Genomic DNA, 15,011 nt, shown 5'->3' on the forward strand with positions numbered 1-15,011 from the left:
TATCTCTTGTAAATCAAGGAATGAAGGATGGAGAATGCAGAGCAGGTAAGGTATTTTTGCCTAGAAAGCAACTGGCCCAAGCTGACTCTCAGCACTACGTATAGTCCCCTGAGCACCACTAGGAGAGCAGACCCTGAGAGAAGAGCCAGGGCTAAACTGAGCTGGCTGAACATAAGCTGGGTGTGGCAATAATTAAACAAGATAAAGTAAGTGATCAAGTTTAGAAATGAAGTTTATGGGCAGATCAAGCTGTGGAAATAGATGTACAAAAATAATGATGTGAATTTTATATTTCTGGCTCATGTGGAATTTGAGGTGTCAGGAGGAGTTGAAAAACATGCTGAGCACAAGACTAACAGCGGAGGGCTACAGACCTCACTCCTTGCTCTCACAGTATCCAAATCCCTTTTCCTCTACAGGACCCTGACTCCTCCTGCACAGGACAGGGATGTACAAAACTGAAGCATTTCCAGAACCCCAGGGAAGGTGAGGAAACAGTTCTGGACAACAAAATATAGGTGGCTGTGGGATATCTGGAAAGCTTCTACTTTAGGCCTACTTTCCTACTTTTTCTAGCCTGGGGTCTAAAATATTTCTATTGGATCAAAAAAATGTAAGCCACTTTCTCTGAGGTCAGAAAGACTAAAATAATCCAGGATTTGGGGCCACTGACACGCTACATCATAAATCCTAGACTGCCTTATCCTGGCTTTTTAACTGAGAAAAGCAAAGTTCTTTTGCAACCAAGAGATCAATTTAAGCTTTGCCAAGATGCAAGATGACTTACTTGTTACTTGGAAGGTAGCAGAATGGGTCTTGTCAAACTGAAGAGACTTGTCATTTTTACTGTCAACTTTTAAACAGTTAACCACAAATCCCCCCCCTCCTTTTTTTTTGTTTTTGTTTTTGGGCCTCACTCAGAAATCACTCCTGGCAGGTTTGGGTGACCACATGGGATGCCAGGATCAAACCTAAGACAGCAGTGTGCAAGGCAAACACCCTATCCACTGTGCTATCGCTCTGGACCCACTCACACACTTTCTTATCAGAACTCTCCAATAACACAAATGAGGCAGAGAAAGAAACATTCAGAACAGGTGGCAACTGGGATGCAATCTAAACTAGATACTAGCAAAAGCATATGCACAAAAATGTATGAGTAGGACAGAAGTGGGGAGGGGTTAGAGATGAAAAAAATTATAAAGCTCTAATGCTCTCCTGTATTATTTGCAGGCTCACAGCAGTTATTTATTCTTTTTTTTTGTTTGTTTGTTTTTTGGGTCACACCCAGCTGTGCTCAGGGGTTACTCCTGGCTCCATGCTCAGAAATCATTCCTGGCAGGCTCGGGGGACCATATGGGATGCTGGGATTTGAACCAAAGACCTTCTGCATGAAAGGCAAATGCCTCACCTCCATGCTATCTCTCTGGCCCTGGTTATTTATTCTTTAGGAAATTTGAGGTGAGCAAGGGCTTAAAGAAAACAATGATGCTCAGAAAATTGAAATACAACAATATAAGAGGAATAGATTTGATACATTGCAATAAGTAAAGTGATTCAATTTCCTAAATACTGGCAGTTTTCAAATGGATTCTGGCCTTCAATTTACTATTGTTATTATCCGTTTAAAGTTCAAGATGTGTGAAAACTTCTCAGAATCTTTACAACCAGGTGAAAAAACTGATAGTACAAAGAACTGAGTAAAATGTTGTTGCTTCATTTGCTTCTTTTCCAAATCATTCCTATACTACATGTTTTTTTTTTTTTTGTAAATCTTTATATTTTTTGGTGAAGTCTAAACAAAGCATCAGCAGTGTGGTGCTTGTGGGGGGGGGGCATGCAATATTAGGCACTGAACTCTGGCTACACTCCTGCAAAGCATGTTCTCACCCCACTGAGCTATCTCTCTAATCTTCTATTACATATTTTTTTGCAAGTGTGTATTCATTACTAGTTTAAAACACTATTGTTTCAAGGTATGGCAATAGTATAGAGGCTAGGGAGCTTGCCTTGGCTGACCACATTCAATCCCTGACATCCCAGGTAGTCCCTTGAGCCCACTAGGTAGTGATACCTGAGCACAGAGTCTGAGGCAAGCCCAAGTATAGCTAAAAAATAAAACAAAGCAAAAAACCATAAACCAGAAAAACAAAAAACCTATTGTTCTTTAATGAAAATTTACATAATAAAAAAGGTAAAAATACTTTTAGTTGGGGAGACAGGAGAGATGAAGTCATGAAATTTTCCTATACATGGATGTACATGGAATCTATTATGCTGAGTGAAGTAAGTCAGATGGAGAAAGACGCAGAATGGTTTCACTCATCTATGGGCTTTAAGAAAAATGAAAGACATTTTTAACAGTATCTCAGAGACAAGAGAGATGAGGGCTGGTAGATGCAGCTCATGACATGAAGCTCATCACATAGAGTGTAAGTGCAGTTGGAGAGATGACTACACTGAAAACTATCATAACAATGTGAATGAATGAGGGAAGTAGAAAGCCTGTCTCGAGTACAGGTGTGGGGGTGGGGTGGGGAGGAGGGAGATCTGGGAAATTGGTGGTGGGAATGTTGCACTGGTGAAGGGGGGGTGTTCTTTACATGACTGTAATCATACAACTATAATCATATTTGTAATCACGGTGTTTAAATAAAGATAAAAAAAAGGTTTCATTCCTTCTTAAAATGCAAATGCTGGAAACTGGCACAGATATTAACCAACTGAATTCCTGTGGGAATCAGTTCATTGGCCTGAACCAAAGCCTGTGTACTCTTGTTCCCCAGGGCCTAGCCTGGACTCTGGCTCAGTAAAGGTGTGGGTTTAGTCAACAGCTGCAGGAAAGAACAGTAAGAAGGGAAGAGGGACTGCAAGGGGGAAAGGGTGCTTTTGGGGAGGCTGGAGTGACAGTACAGCAGGTAGGGCAATTGCCTCGTACATGACTAACCCAGGTTTGATCCCTGGCACCCTATATGATCCCCCAAGCATGGCCAAGAGTGATTCATTCCTAAATAAAGAACCAGGAGTAACTCCTGAGCATTGCCAGGCATGGCTCCAAAATAAAAAAGAAAGGAGGGAGGTAGGAAGGAGTGAGGGAGGGATGGAGAGAGGGAGGAAGTTAAGAACGGAGGAGGAAGGAAAGGAGGAAGAAAGGAGGGAAAGCAGGAAGAAAGGGAAGGAGGGAGGGAATAAAAAGCAAAGGGTGCTTTTGGGGGGGCAGCAGGAAAAAAAAGAATGAAGTAAGAGGACATGAGAGAGATTGGAAGGTATTCAGAATAATTTGCTAGGGGCTGGAGAGATAGCATGGTGGTAGGGCATTTGCCTTGCACGCGGCCAACACAGAACAGACACCGGTTCGATTTCCGGCATCCCATATGGTCCCCCAAGGCTTCCAGGAGCGATTTCTGAGCGCAGAGCCAGGAGTAAACCTCTCAGCGCCGCCAGGTGTGACCCAAAAACCAAAACCAAAAATAACAACCAAAACCAAAACCAAAAAAGACTTGCAACACTTGGGACTATCTATCTGGTTTATAGTCACTCCTCTCTTAGTGGTCATGTTGTTTATTACCTCTTCCTTCACAACACTCTTCCTCTGATCCTTTCCTTTTAAGTTTAAGATCCTTCCCCTGTTTAGGATTCTGTTCTGAAGTAACTTAGAAAAATTTTTTAGGCCACTACCAAGCCCTCTCATTCCTTTCTTCTTTTCCAATTTCATTTGACAGTAAGAACTGCTATCGATAGCAATCTTATTTATTTTTCCATGTCATTCCACTAAAATGTGTCACTTGCAACTGTCTCCAGCACATCAAACAATGCCTATGGCTCAAATATGCACCTGAGGACTGGACTTGGACATGGAACATGCATGAATAAATTCTTCCTTCTAGCAAAGAGCCTGGCTCTTGGGAGTTCCAGACATGCATGCTATCAACTCAGAGGCCATTCTAGCCATACAGTGAGAGTAGAACAGCACAGAGGGTCAGCCTTCCTCCTTTCTCCTTGCCAAATCCCATCCAACTCTCAGCGATGCTGGTAGGATCTCTGGTGCTACAGGTGGATTCCCTCTGCTTGGCTGTACTCCCTTGTCAGTCCACCTGCTCCTTTCTGGAATCTTGCTGGCAAGAAGGCCTCAAAACTTAGCAGCCTCATCAGTTACCTCCAAGTCCTCTTCCACCCTAAAGAACTTTCACCCCCAAGAGCAAAAGGTTACTGAGGAGTCAAAGGCACTATGCATGATGAAACAGCAAGAAGTAGTGTGTAGGTTCTACAAAGGGGACATGCTGATCCTGAATGGCACAGCTCTGCCCTTGATGGAGAGCAGCAAGAAGTTTCCTGCAGCTTTTCTTTCTGAGACCGCCACCAACATGCCTGGCTTCACCTTAGCATCATGAAAAAAGCTCATGCACACCATGCTATGGTGGATAAACCATGATGGAATCTCACTTCACTGGACCTCGCAAATGAAGGCTATTCTTGAGAAAAGATATGGGGACACTCAGGCATTTTACATACACACAGGTACACAGAGATGGCGTGGGGCAGAGAGAGGAGCTGTGTGTTGATGAGAAGGTAGTGAGGTCCTAGCATTAGCATTGTTCCCCTGAGCCCCTTTCTTGGCTCTTAGGGAACCTGTGTCTTTATGTTCTTGCAAAGGGCAAGGGCAGATGAGAAGGGGACTGTGCTGTGAGGATGCAAGGGCAGACTCCACAGCTTGCCCTAGTTCCCAATCCCCAATACTCTACAAGAGGACACCTGCTCCCAGTTGTGAGGATGATCTAATCTGTCCTCACAACACAATTCTCCTAGCTCTACTCCAAAGGTGTAACCAACCTGAATAGGAAGACAGAAGATGTACAAGCTTCTACACTTGCCTCAGGCCCTCATGGCTTGTGGAGGCCAGGGAGTCTATCCCTGGCAAACAAACCACCAGGGAACAGAGATGATCTGGAGGAGATCCACAGGGCAGCCTATACTATACAGATGTGCAGGCTGTTTGAGTAAAACAACTCCCAAGGTGAGGCTGAGAACATGGAGGAGTCTGAGCAGGCCTGATTGAGGCTACAGGTTGAGTGTCACTAATCCTCTTTCCCATCTAATTAACCCTGAAATCTTAAACCGGCACTGCACTCCTGCATCTGTTTCTTAACTGGCTCAGATCTTGTCAAGTGGGGGAGAGAAGAAATATACTGGACTAACAAGACCAAAGAAAAATGTGTGTGACAGTCAATGCTATTCATTATTCCTATCACAAAGACCAGACCTGGGTTTAAAAAAAAAAGGCTCTAGCAAGTTTTAAGCCTTTAATTCTGTTCCTGAGCACAGAAAATAATCAGCAGAGAAGGCTGAAAGAATGAGTTTCAAGTCATAGAGAGAAGCACCAGAAAAGGAGATGCAGACTGTCTGACTTTCCAGGGAAAAGGGCTGTTCACAAAACCTGAAGGCGGTTTCGGCTTCTGCCTCAGACTCCTGCAGTCTCAAACCTACTTAGACTGCTTCCCTTAAGACACAAGTCTAAGAAGAGCAAAGAAGCAGCATACCCAGGCCCTGTGACTGCTCCTCCAGGGTAGCCTGAGTGGAATGCACATGAACCTCACTCAGCAGACCTCTGCAGAATCTAAAAGGTCACAGAGAACACACATTCTAACATCTGAGCTTGGACAGTGGGAAGACCCTTTTCATAATGGAATTCTCTTTCCACAGGCAGTATGCATCGACATCCATCCCCAGGCGTATGTTCCTTATTTTTAAAACTTTATTTATTGATTGACTGGTTTTGGGGCCACACCTGGCAGTGTTCAGGGGTTGCCCCTGGCTGCCTGGGGGACCATAGGGGATGCTAGGAATCGAACTGGGTCTCTCCCAGGTCGGCAGCATGCAAGGCAAATGCCCTACTGCAGTGCTATCTCTCTGGCCCCATCCAGGCAAATGTTCTAAAGCCACATTCCACTTCCAAAGAAAATACAAACATCTTATCTCAAGCATGCTCTGTGGTTCTTCAATAATCTTAACTACAGATGACTGAATACTTTCACTCATTCATCAAATATTCGAGTATGTGTAAATGGACTGTGTGTGATATACACACGAGTGCCAGTGCAGAACCTGGTTAAACTTTCTTTTTTTTTCTTTTTTGGTTTTTGGGAGTGCTCAGGGGTTACTCCTGGCTGTCTGCTCAGAAATAGCTCCTAGCAGGCTCGGGGGTCCATATGGGACACCGGGATTCGAACCAACCACCTTTGGTCCTGGATCGGCTGCTTGCAAGGCAAACGCCGCTGTGCTATCTCTCCGGGCCCTGGTTAAACTTTCTATGCTATGTGGTTAACATGCATTTCAGGGCCACGGGGCAGAGCACTTGCATGGCATATGGCTCCTTGAGCATCACCAGGAGTGATCCCTGTGCAAAGTTTGTGCGTGGTGATCCCCACCCCCAAAAAGATATTTCATCCAATTTACAGTGATTTTGCTGCAGCCCTGTGAATCAGTTGATGGGCTCAGGAACTTGTCTCCAGACTCTCTTCTATAGATTACTTACAGCACCTGAACACCACGGTGAATATGTGGTGTGTGCTCTTTCTGTGGGTAGTCTACAGTCCACTTGCTGTGCTCCTACACAGAACCTTGCTCTATGCTGTCTGTGTGGGAGAACATGGGTTTCCTCCTCTTCCTCCCTCTATTGCATTGTCTTTACTCTCCAAAATTGCTGATTTAATTCCCTGTTGCAAAAGTACACTCTACTAATTTCTTTCACTCTTATCTAGTGTAGCCAGACACTTCAAAAGTAGAGGCTTGCCCTCTTCAAACTTGTGTTCTCCCCCAAGTATTTTGCTTGCTTGTCTCTATGCCCCTTTGCTTGCTATTTTAAGCTTGTGTTCTCTCTCAAACATGTATATTTTCCCCTTACTCCTGTTCATGTCTAGTAAGTTTAGTTCATTTAAAATTATCTTGCTGAAGCTGGGAGATAGTATAGCAGTCAGGGGGCTTGCCTTGCAAACATCAAAGCTGGGTTCAATCCCTCGCATTCCAAGGTCCTCTGAGCACCACCAGGAGTGATTCCCTGAGTAGGGAGCCAGGAGTATCCCTGCGTGTAGTCGAGTATGACCCCCAAACACACAAAAATTAGAAATGATCTTGCTTGACTATTTCACCACCTTTTGAAATTCTTTTCTGTGAGAGAACAGCAATAGAATGCTTGTGCGGAGGTTAGAACTGACTTTCCTTGCAAACAATTTCTTGCTCCAGACTGAGTCCATAGCTCACTAAGTAATCTGATTGCAGGATCATCACCCATGCCCTGCAGAACAAGTGAACTCCAGGTGCAGCTTGAAGGCTGCCTCATGAGACTGGTGATGTCTCATGACATGAACATCTATCTGTGCTGTGTAGATACTTGCAGCAGACTTCTAATCCTGATCCAAGCCAAGGAGTTCCCTGAGCACTGTCAAGGAGAGAGGTGAGAGGACACTTCTTGACTCTATCTCCTCGTTCCCCAATTACCTCCTGAGCCACCAGCAAAAAAAAAAAAAAAGATGTTAGGAATTTGCAGACACTTTCCTGGATCTTTTCTTTTGTATTTTCTGGGCCACACCCAGTTGTACTCAGGGTTTACTTGTGGCGGGCTCGGGTGTGATGTGTGCAAGCCAAGCACCACATCCATTGTATTATTTCTTTCTTTCTTTTTTTTTTTTGGTTTTTGGGCCACACCCGGTGACGCTCAGGGGTTACTCCTGGCTATGCGCTCAGAAGTCACTCCTGGCTTGGGGGACCATATGGGACGCCGGGGGATCGAACCGCGGTCCGTCCTAGGCTAGCGCAGGCAAGGCAGGCACCTTACCTCCAGCGCCATTGTATTATTTCATTGGTCTTCCCTCTAGGTCATTTTAGTGTGGTAATTTCCATGACAATAAAGTTTCATCAAATAGGGGCCGGGAAGGTGGCGCTAGAGGTAAGGTGTCTGCCTTACAAGCGCTAGCCAAGGAACGGACCGCGGTTCGATCCCCCGGCGTCCCATATGGTCCCCCCAAGCCAGGGGCGATTTCTGAGCACATAGCCAGGAGTAACCCCTGAGCGTCAAATGGGTGTGGCCCAAAAAAACCAAAAAAAAAAAAAAAGTTTCATCAAATAAATAAATAAATAAAGGTAGCATATCAGTTACAAACTTTAAATATAAAAAACTAAAAAAAACTGGGGGCTGGAGAGATAGCACAGTGGTAGAGCGTTTGCCTTGCACACAGCTGATCCAGGATGAACAGTGGTTTGACTCCCAGCATCCCATATGGTCCCCTGTGCCTGCCAGGAGTGATTTCTGAGCGCAAAGCCAGGAGTAACCCGAGTGCTGCTGGGTGTGAACTCCCTCCACACATGTCAAGGAGCTGGAATGATAGTACAGTGGTAGAGCATTTTGCCTTCCAAGCGGTAGACCTGGTATGGACCCAGGTTTGATCCCTGGCATCCCATATAGTCCGAGCCTGCCAGGAGTGGTTTTTGAGCACAGAGCCAGGAGGAACCCCTGAGCACCGCTGGGTGTGTCCCCAAAACCAAAAAATTAATAAATAATTAAAGTCAAAACTAGTTTTCAGCAAAGAACTGAATGACAGGAATGGACAGGAATGTTAGAATTCTGACTTTACCTTGGACCTGGCATTGCCACCATCACTGAAGTCCACACTAATTTACTCTCTGCTATATTTTCAGCACAGGCTCCTGCCCTGGAGTGTCCGAAGTTCTGATGGACTGTTTCTTCATACAGACTGAGTATAACAGGAAATTCAGAAATAGGTGCAGCATACTAAAAACTTGACACTACTCAGTTTCAGTTAGGGGTTATACTACTTTCCTTTATCTCTTGCCAGTTCCCTAGAGATGGACAGTAAAAATAAAGCCCTTTGCCCCAAACTTTAACTCAAGGATAGTTCCATCAATTATCCTAGATGAATTCATCTTACCTATCAAGTCCCAACACTCTTTTTCTTATACTCTCCATTTCTAACTTTGCACCTCTTTTAATTAGTAGTACTATCTAGCTTTCATTTACAGGAAGAGTGATATTCCAAAATCTCTAACTCTGGTCTTGTCTCCATATGATTTCAAATATTAGCCTCATACTTCCAATTCCCCTCCTGGGAATTTCTGAGGTGTGGTAAAAGGGCTTCAAGTGGACCTTTCAACATAGTATTTATTTTGGTTTTTGGGTCACACCCGGCAGGGCTCAGAAATCACCCCTGGTAGGCACGGGGACCATATGGGATGCTGGGATTTGAACCAATGACCTTCTGCATGAAAGGCAAACAAACGCCTTACCTCCATGCTATCTCTCCAGCCCCATAGTTTTTATTTTTTATTATGGTACACACCATACTGTCAGGTGAACACAGTAAAGCAGAGCATAACTTTACAGCAAAGACTTATGCGATCATCTGCCCTGGAGTCAGTATGCTTCTGTGCAAGCGTTAGCTTTAGATCACAACGTGCCTATTACATACAAATGAGTATGGTGCATTGCAAAACAACAACTCAAAAATGAGACAGCTAGACTATGAACAAGAGTTTCCTGCCCCTGGGCGTAATATCATGGTCCTAATTAGATTCTTGCTGGTGGCTTTGATCAAATGTTTGTGCTTATTTTTATATTTTTAATGTTTATTGTGACCAAAGTGCATTACAAATCTTTCACTGCATCATTTATGGTACATAGTGACAATGAATGAGGGACATTCCCACCACCAGTGCTGTCCTCCCTCCGCCCCTATTCCCAGCATGCATCCCACATCTCCCTCCTCTACCTCCCAGTATGCCAGTGCAACTGTACAGTTTGTTGTAGATTGAGCATCCATTCCACCGTCATTGGAGATAAAAAGGAGAAGAAAAAGGGGAGAAAAAAATCTGGTGACAACTACCAAAGAAAGAAAGAAAGAAAGAAGAAAAAAAAATGGATCCGGCAAATAAAAATAAATCTCTAAATAATAACCACAAGTGTGAAAAAGAAAGAGAAAAGTGGAAGAACAAAGAGAAGGAAAATAAAGTCAAAAACTAACGAATCAAAACAAGAAAAAGTATGGGTGCTTGAGTGCTAGGGTTTGGCGTTCCCCCCACTTTTTTATTTTTTATTTTTTTGCATAGGCACAGTAAGCATTGGGGAAGAAAAGAAATTCCTGTGGCCTAAGAGATTCAGGGTTTTTCCATCCTTGAAGCATACCATTATGGGATCAACTCCTGGCTCCATATATACTCATTACCCCATCCCAAAGGCTTTTTTGTAATGCCAGGAAAGTTTCCTCTCGGTTGTGTGTGAGAAAATCAAGCCACTGTAGCTAGCGATCTTGGTATTTGCACAGGTTATAGGTCAGGGTCTAGGATAGAGTCTTTAGGTTCTAATCTAGAGGTTCCTATCCATCGTTGTTGTGGTATGCTTATTATCTTAATGTTGAGGATGCTATTTCTTTAAAAACTGGTCATTCTCAGTATCCAGCAGCATTCTTTGACCCATGCATCCCTTCACCATGAGAGCTAGTCTTTTCCTTAATTTCCTTTCACGCTTGAAAAATTACAAAGCCACACAATTTCTTTTTTTTTTTTCAGTTAATAATATATCCATTTATTTCAGCCTTAAAACAATATTTCTTTTCCTATCTTTCCCACCCTTTTAATTTTTTTTAATATATATAATTTTTATTTTGATCATAGTGTCTTACATATTGTTGACAATAACATTTTAGGTACATATTTACATAAAATCAGGGGGGATTCCCATCACCAATTTGTCCTCCCTACACCTCCGTTTTTGTCCTACCTCCCATTTTCTCTTCCCTCACCCCCAGGGCGGCTAGAATATGTGGTCCCCTCTGTATCCAACCCACTACTTAGTAGTCTTGCCCCTGTTTGGTCTTGATGCCTCCCTTATCTCCCCCTCTAACTGTAGGCAGGACTAGCTAATTCAAGTTGCATGATTTTGCCTGAAAAAGAGAAGATAAATAAACTGGGGTAAGAGTCTAATACTCCAAAAATGGATGGAATCCTTCTAGAGGCTCTCCTCATCGATTTGGGAGATGAAGGAGAAAAAGAAGTTGAAACACTCCACCAGTACCAAAAAAAGTCAATTATCCAGTGGGGACTCCAGCTATATCGATAAGCACCACAAAAAAAAAAAAAAAAAAAAAACAGACGAAAAACAAAGCAAAACAAAACAAAACAAACAACCAAAAACCAACCAAACAAACAAACCAAAAACACGCCATGGTCTTGAAATAAGAAACATGGCATAGCACATAACTAAAGAAGAGAAAAGAAGAGAAAAAAAAATAAGTATAATTGGGGACCACGATTTCAGTAGTCACACCCAAACAGAGAAATCGACCAAAATAGATAGGTATATAAAAATAATGATAACAATAATAAATGAAGGGGAAAATATATGTATATATGAAATAACCAAGGTTTTGTGGTTTTTGTATTTTTGTTTTTTCCCCTCCTGCCCTGGCACAGTAAATATTGGGGTCATTCGGAAAGGAATTCACTTGGCCTAAGAAATATGGGGTTTCTCCGTCCTTGGAATGAATATACTGTCATGGGATCAGCTCTAGACTTTGCTCAGGATCATTTATTCTCCCGGTGGTGTTTTTTTGGTGTGTGGAAGACTTCTGCTCTGTCCAGGGTGAAAGCCACACAATTTCTTTTATGGTAATTTTCCATCTTCTGAGTTTCTGCCACTTGCCACCAAACTAATTACTTAATTCACTGACTTTTCAACTAGTAGGCTGTTTTTTTCAACCAAAATTGTATTCGAAAGTTCACTATACAAAAAGGACAGTACAGAATATTTCTGCAGAAAAAGCTAAACAGCATTCGTTTTCACTCCATTCTCTTTGTCCTATCTCTGTCTTTGTCCTATCAGTGACCCCCTCTAGGTGGATTCCTTCATTTTATGAGACAAAGTTCCTTCCAACTTCCATCACCTTTATCATGAAAAAGGTGTTACCTGTTTTTTTTTTTTTTTTTTTGATCTGGGTCATACCCAGAAATGCTAAATGGGCCATAAGATGCAAGAGATCAAACTCAGGGCCTTGGACATGCTAACCATGTGTTCAGCCACTGGAGCTATCTCCCTGGCTCCATAAAGAGGCTCTGAACTCCCCATCACCTTTGCAATACACACTTTGAACTGTACTTTGTTATCCACAACCCTGGGGGAGGGAGGTGAGAAGAAAGAAGGGAGAAGCAGAAGAAGTAGAAGAAGAATCAAAAGAAGAAGAAGAAGAACAACAACAACAACAATATTTGCCTTATATGTGGCTGACCCAGGGTTCAATCCTTGGCATCCCATATGCCTCCTCACTCACACCCACCAGGAATGATCCCTGAACACAGAGCCAGGTTTAAAGCCTTAGTATATAGCCTCGATGGCTAATCTATGGCACGTGTGCCAGCGGTGGCACGAGAAGGCCTGGCACTCAGGAAGGTCTGCAATTAATATATGTGGCGCGGCGGGAGGCAAGTATATTGGTGTCCGCTTTGCAGCTCACCTGGCAACAGGGCTGGACTGGCCATTGGGAGGAGCGGGCATTGTGTGGCTGTTTGGGCTCAAAAGGTTAGCCATCACTGATATATAGCATATGGGATATGGCACATCCCTCCAAAAAAAAATTACTGCTGTTGCCAGAGATGGTACAGCAGGCATGCATTGCATTCACTCATTCAACCCTGGTTTTACCCCTGGCACTCTAAACGGTTCCCTGAACACAGAGCCAAGAGTAAGCCCTGAGCATTGCAAAGTATAGCCCCAAAACAACAACAACAACAACAACAATCACTGTTAACGATTACAGCTATGAACCTGAATTTGAAATTATTCTTTGACAAGCTAAAATCTTTTAAGATAACTAATTTCGATTCTGGTTATAATGGTATAATTTTTCCTTTGAAATGGGGTTGCTGAAGAACTCTGAACCAAAAGCTGTTTTTGATTTTTGTTCATGGTTGCTTTGGGGGACGGGGAGAGGGCTTGGGGGTTTGTTTTGTTTTGGGGCCACATTCAGCAGTACTCAGGGGTTATTCCTAGCAGGCTTGGGGAACCATATGGGATGCTGGGAATCAAACCTGGGTTGGCCACACGCAAAGAAAAAGCCCTATGCACTGTGATATTGCTCCGGCTACTCATGGTAGCTTTTTAAAGCTTATCAGCTCTAATCTTTGTAGCAACCTTTTGAAATCACCTGTACTTTGGTTGGTTAAAACTAGAAAACACAATCAGCAAATTAATCACAGAGGGCACATACAACCTCTGATCTTCTATAAAAAGGCGACAGTAGCAGAGCATGAGGGTGCCCACGCCTTCCCTGCCACACTGAAATTGCACTCCACCCCATCTTACCTACTTTGTGTCAAAACACTTTTTGATTCAGGACATAGGACACTGACTAACAAGCCAAGTGAAAATGCCAGTCAGTCACATCACAAATCAGAAACATAGTCAAGTTTACTTTTTCTTTATTCTGCTACATATGTTCAGTTCTATTCTGTATTTGGGAGCTACAAATGAGTAAAAGGAAACACGCTGCTTAGTGGGAGGCTTAACATTCCATTTACTGTTCAGCCAGTGGCATCCCCTGCCCAAGGACCTTGGCCTGCCATCTGGAAGCACCATAACACGGAACATGACAGGTACTCTGGAGTCACACAGGACCCTGTTGCGATGTTCCAGGATTCAGGTCCCCCCACCCCAGGCAAACAGCAATCATCTTAATGGTTACCTGCAAGTCATTTTGTGGGTTCCAGTCTGAATCAAATATGATGCAGGTATCAGCAGCTGTGAGATTGATCCCCAGGCCTCCCGCTCTGGTGCACAGAAGAAAGACAAAGCGGTCTGATTCTGGCTTACAGAACCGGTCGATGGCTGCCTGGCGCAGGTTTCCCCGTACTCGCCCATCAATGCGCTCATAGGTGTATCTGAGGGGACCCAAATGAATGAAAGCCCAGGTGTTAATCATGACTTCAAAAGAGAACAGCAAAAACAACACAAAAAGCTGTAGATGGCCTGAAATCCCTCATTTTGAAATTTGGACCAAAGGATTCCCCACCTTCATATAAGCCACAGGGTAGATACCACCTAAAACTGCACTACAAAATGTCCCCACCCCTGTGAAAAGAAACCAAAACAAACCAATACACAGACCACAAAATTAAAGAGTACGAGAAGGTACTATTGATGGAAACTATCAATCCCCACGACTCAAGCAATTGATTCTTGTTTTCCCTGGTTTTTACTTGCCCAAAAGCTAATAATACCAGGAAACAAATAAGCCTTGCACCCCTGCTCCCAACTTTCAGCAGTGCTAATAGCAGAAGTCAGAGCAGTGTCTAGCTGCTCTCCAGTAGTGAGACCAGAAGAAAGGCTGCACTATCAATCCTTCCAGTTCCTGGTGGGTCATTAAAGACTAACAGATACTCAAGGTACCAACAAACCTCCAAGTTTGTACCTGAGACCAACGTCTCTAGGCAGTATACTACAAAGTAAATCATAAGAAAGGTTTTGAATTGTGGTCAAAGAAACAGCAGAATCTTTAGAGAAAAATGAAGTGAGGAAGTACATAAAGCTGAAGATAATTAAGAAGATAATAAGTGTCTTTGTGTTTTAGAAAGTAGAAAAATAAGGATGGATTCGTTCATTGATGGTGTGACTATAAAACTGGTTTGGCCTAATATCATGGACTATATATTCATATATAATATAATATCCTAATATTCATGGAAGCAGTATAGACTTCTCAAAATTGAAAAACAAGGGCTGGAGTACAGTGGAGAAGGGATTTTTGTCTTGCTTGTGGCCGACCTAGGTTTGATCCCCAGTATCCCATATGGTCTCATGTTGTCCCCCCACCACCAGAAGTGATTTATGAGTGCAGAGCCAGGAGTAACCGCTGAGCATTGCCAGTTGGTATGACCCAACTCTCTCTCCTCTGAAAACTGAAAAGCAAAACTATCATATATTCCAGTAATTGCAGCTCTTGGAATTTATCCCA

General features: G+C 43.2%; 1 protein-coding gene across 3 annotated transcripts in view; it reads right to left on the reverse strand.

The window, feature by feature from the left end:
* CHD6 (chromodomain helicase DNA binding protein 6) overlaps positions 1 to 15,011 on the reverse strand; it is a 238,513-nt gene that overhangs the window by 72,824 nt on the left and 150,678 nt on the right. For all 3 annotated transcript variants that reach the window (XM_049779100.1, XM_049779101.1, XM_049779099.1), the window contains exon 17: positions 13,743 to 13,938. In XM_049779100.1, the coding sequence (XP_049635057.1) occupies positions 13,743 to 13,938 (196 nt within the window). The remainder of the gene's footprint in view (positions 1 to 13,742; positions 13,939 to 15,011) is intronic.

This window comes from Suncus etruscus, chromosome 9, assembly GCF_024139225.1.
Source record: "Suncus etruscus isolate mSunEtr1 chromosome 9, mSunEtr1.pri.cur, whole genome shotgun sequence".
Lineage (NCBI taxonomy): Eukaryota > Metazoa > Chordata > Mammalia > Eulipotyphla > Soricidae > Suncus > Suncus etruscus.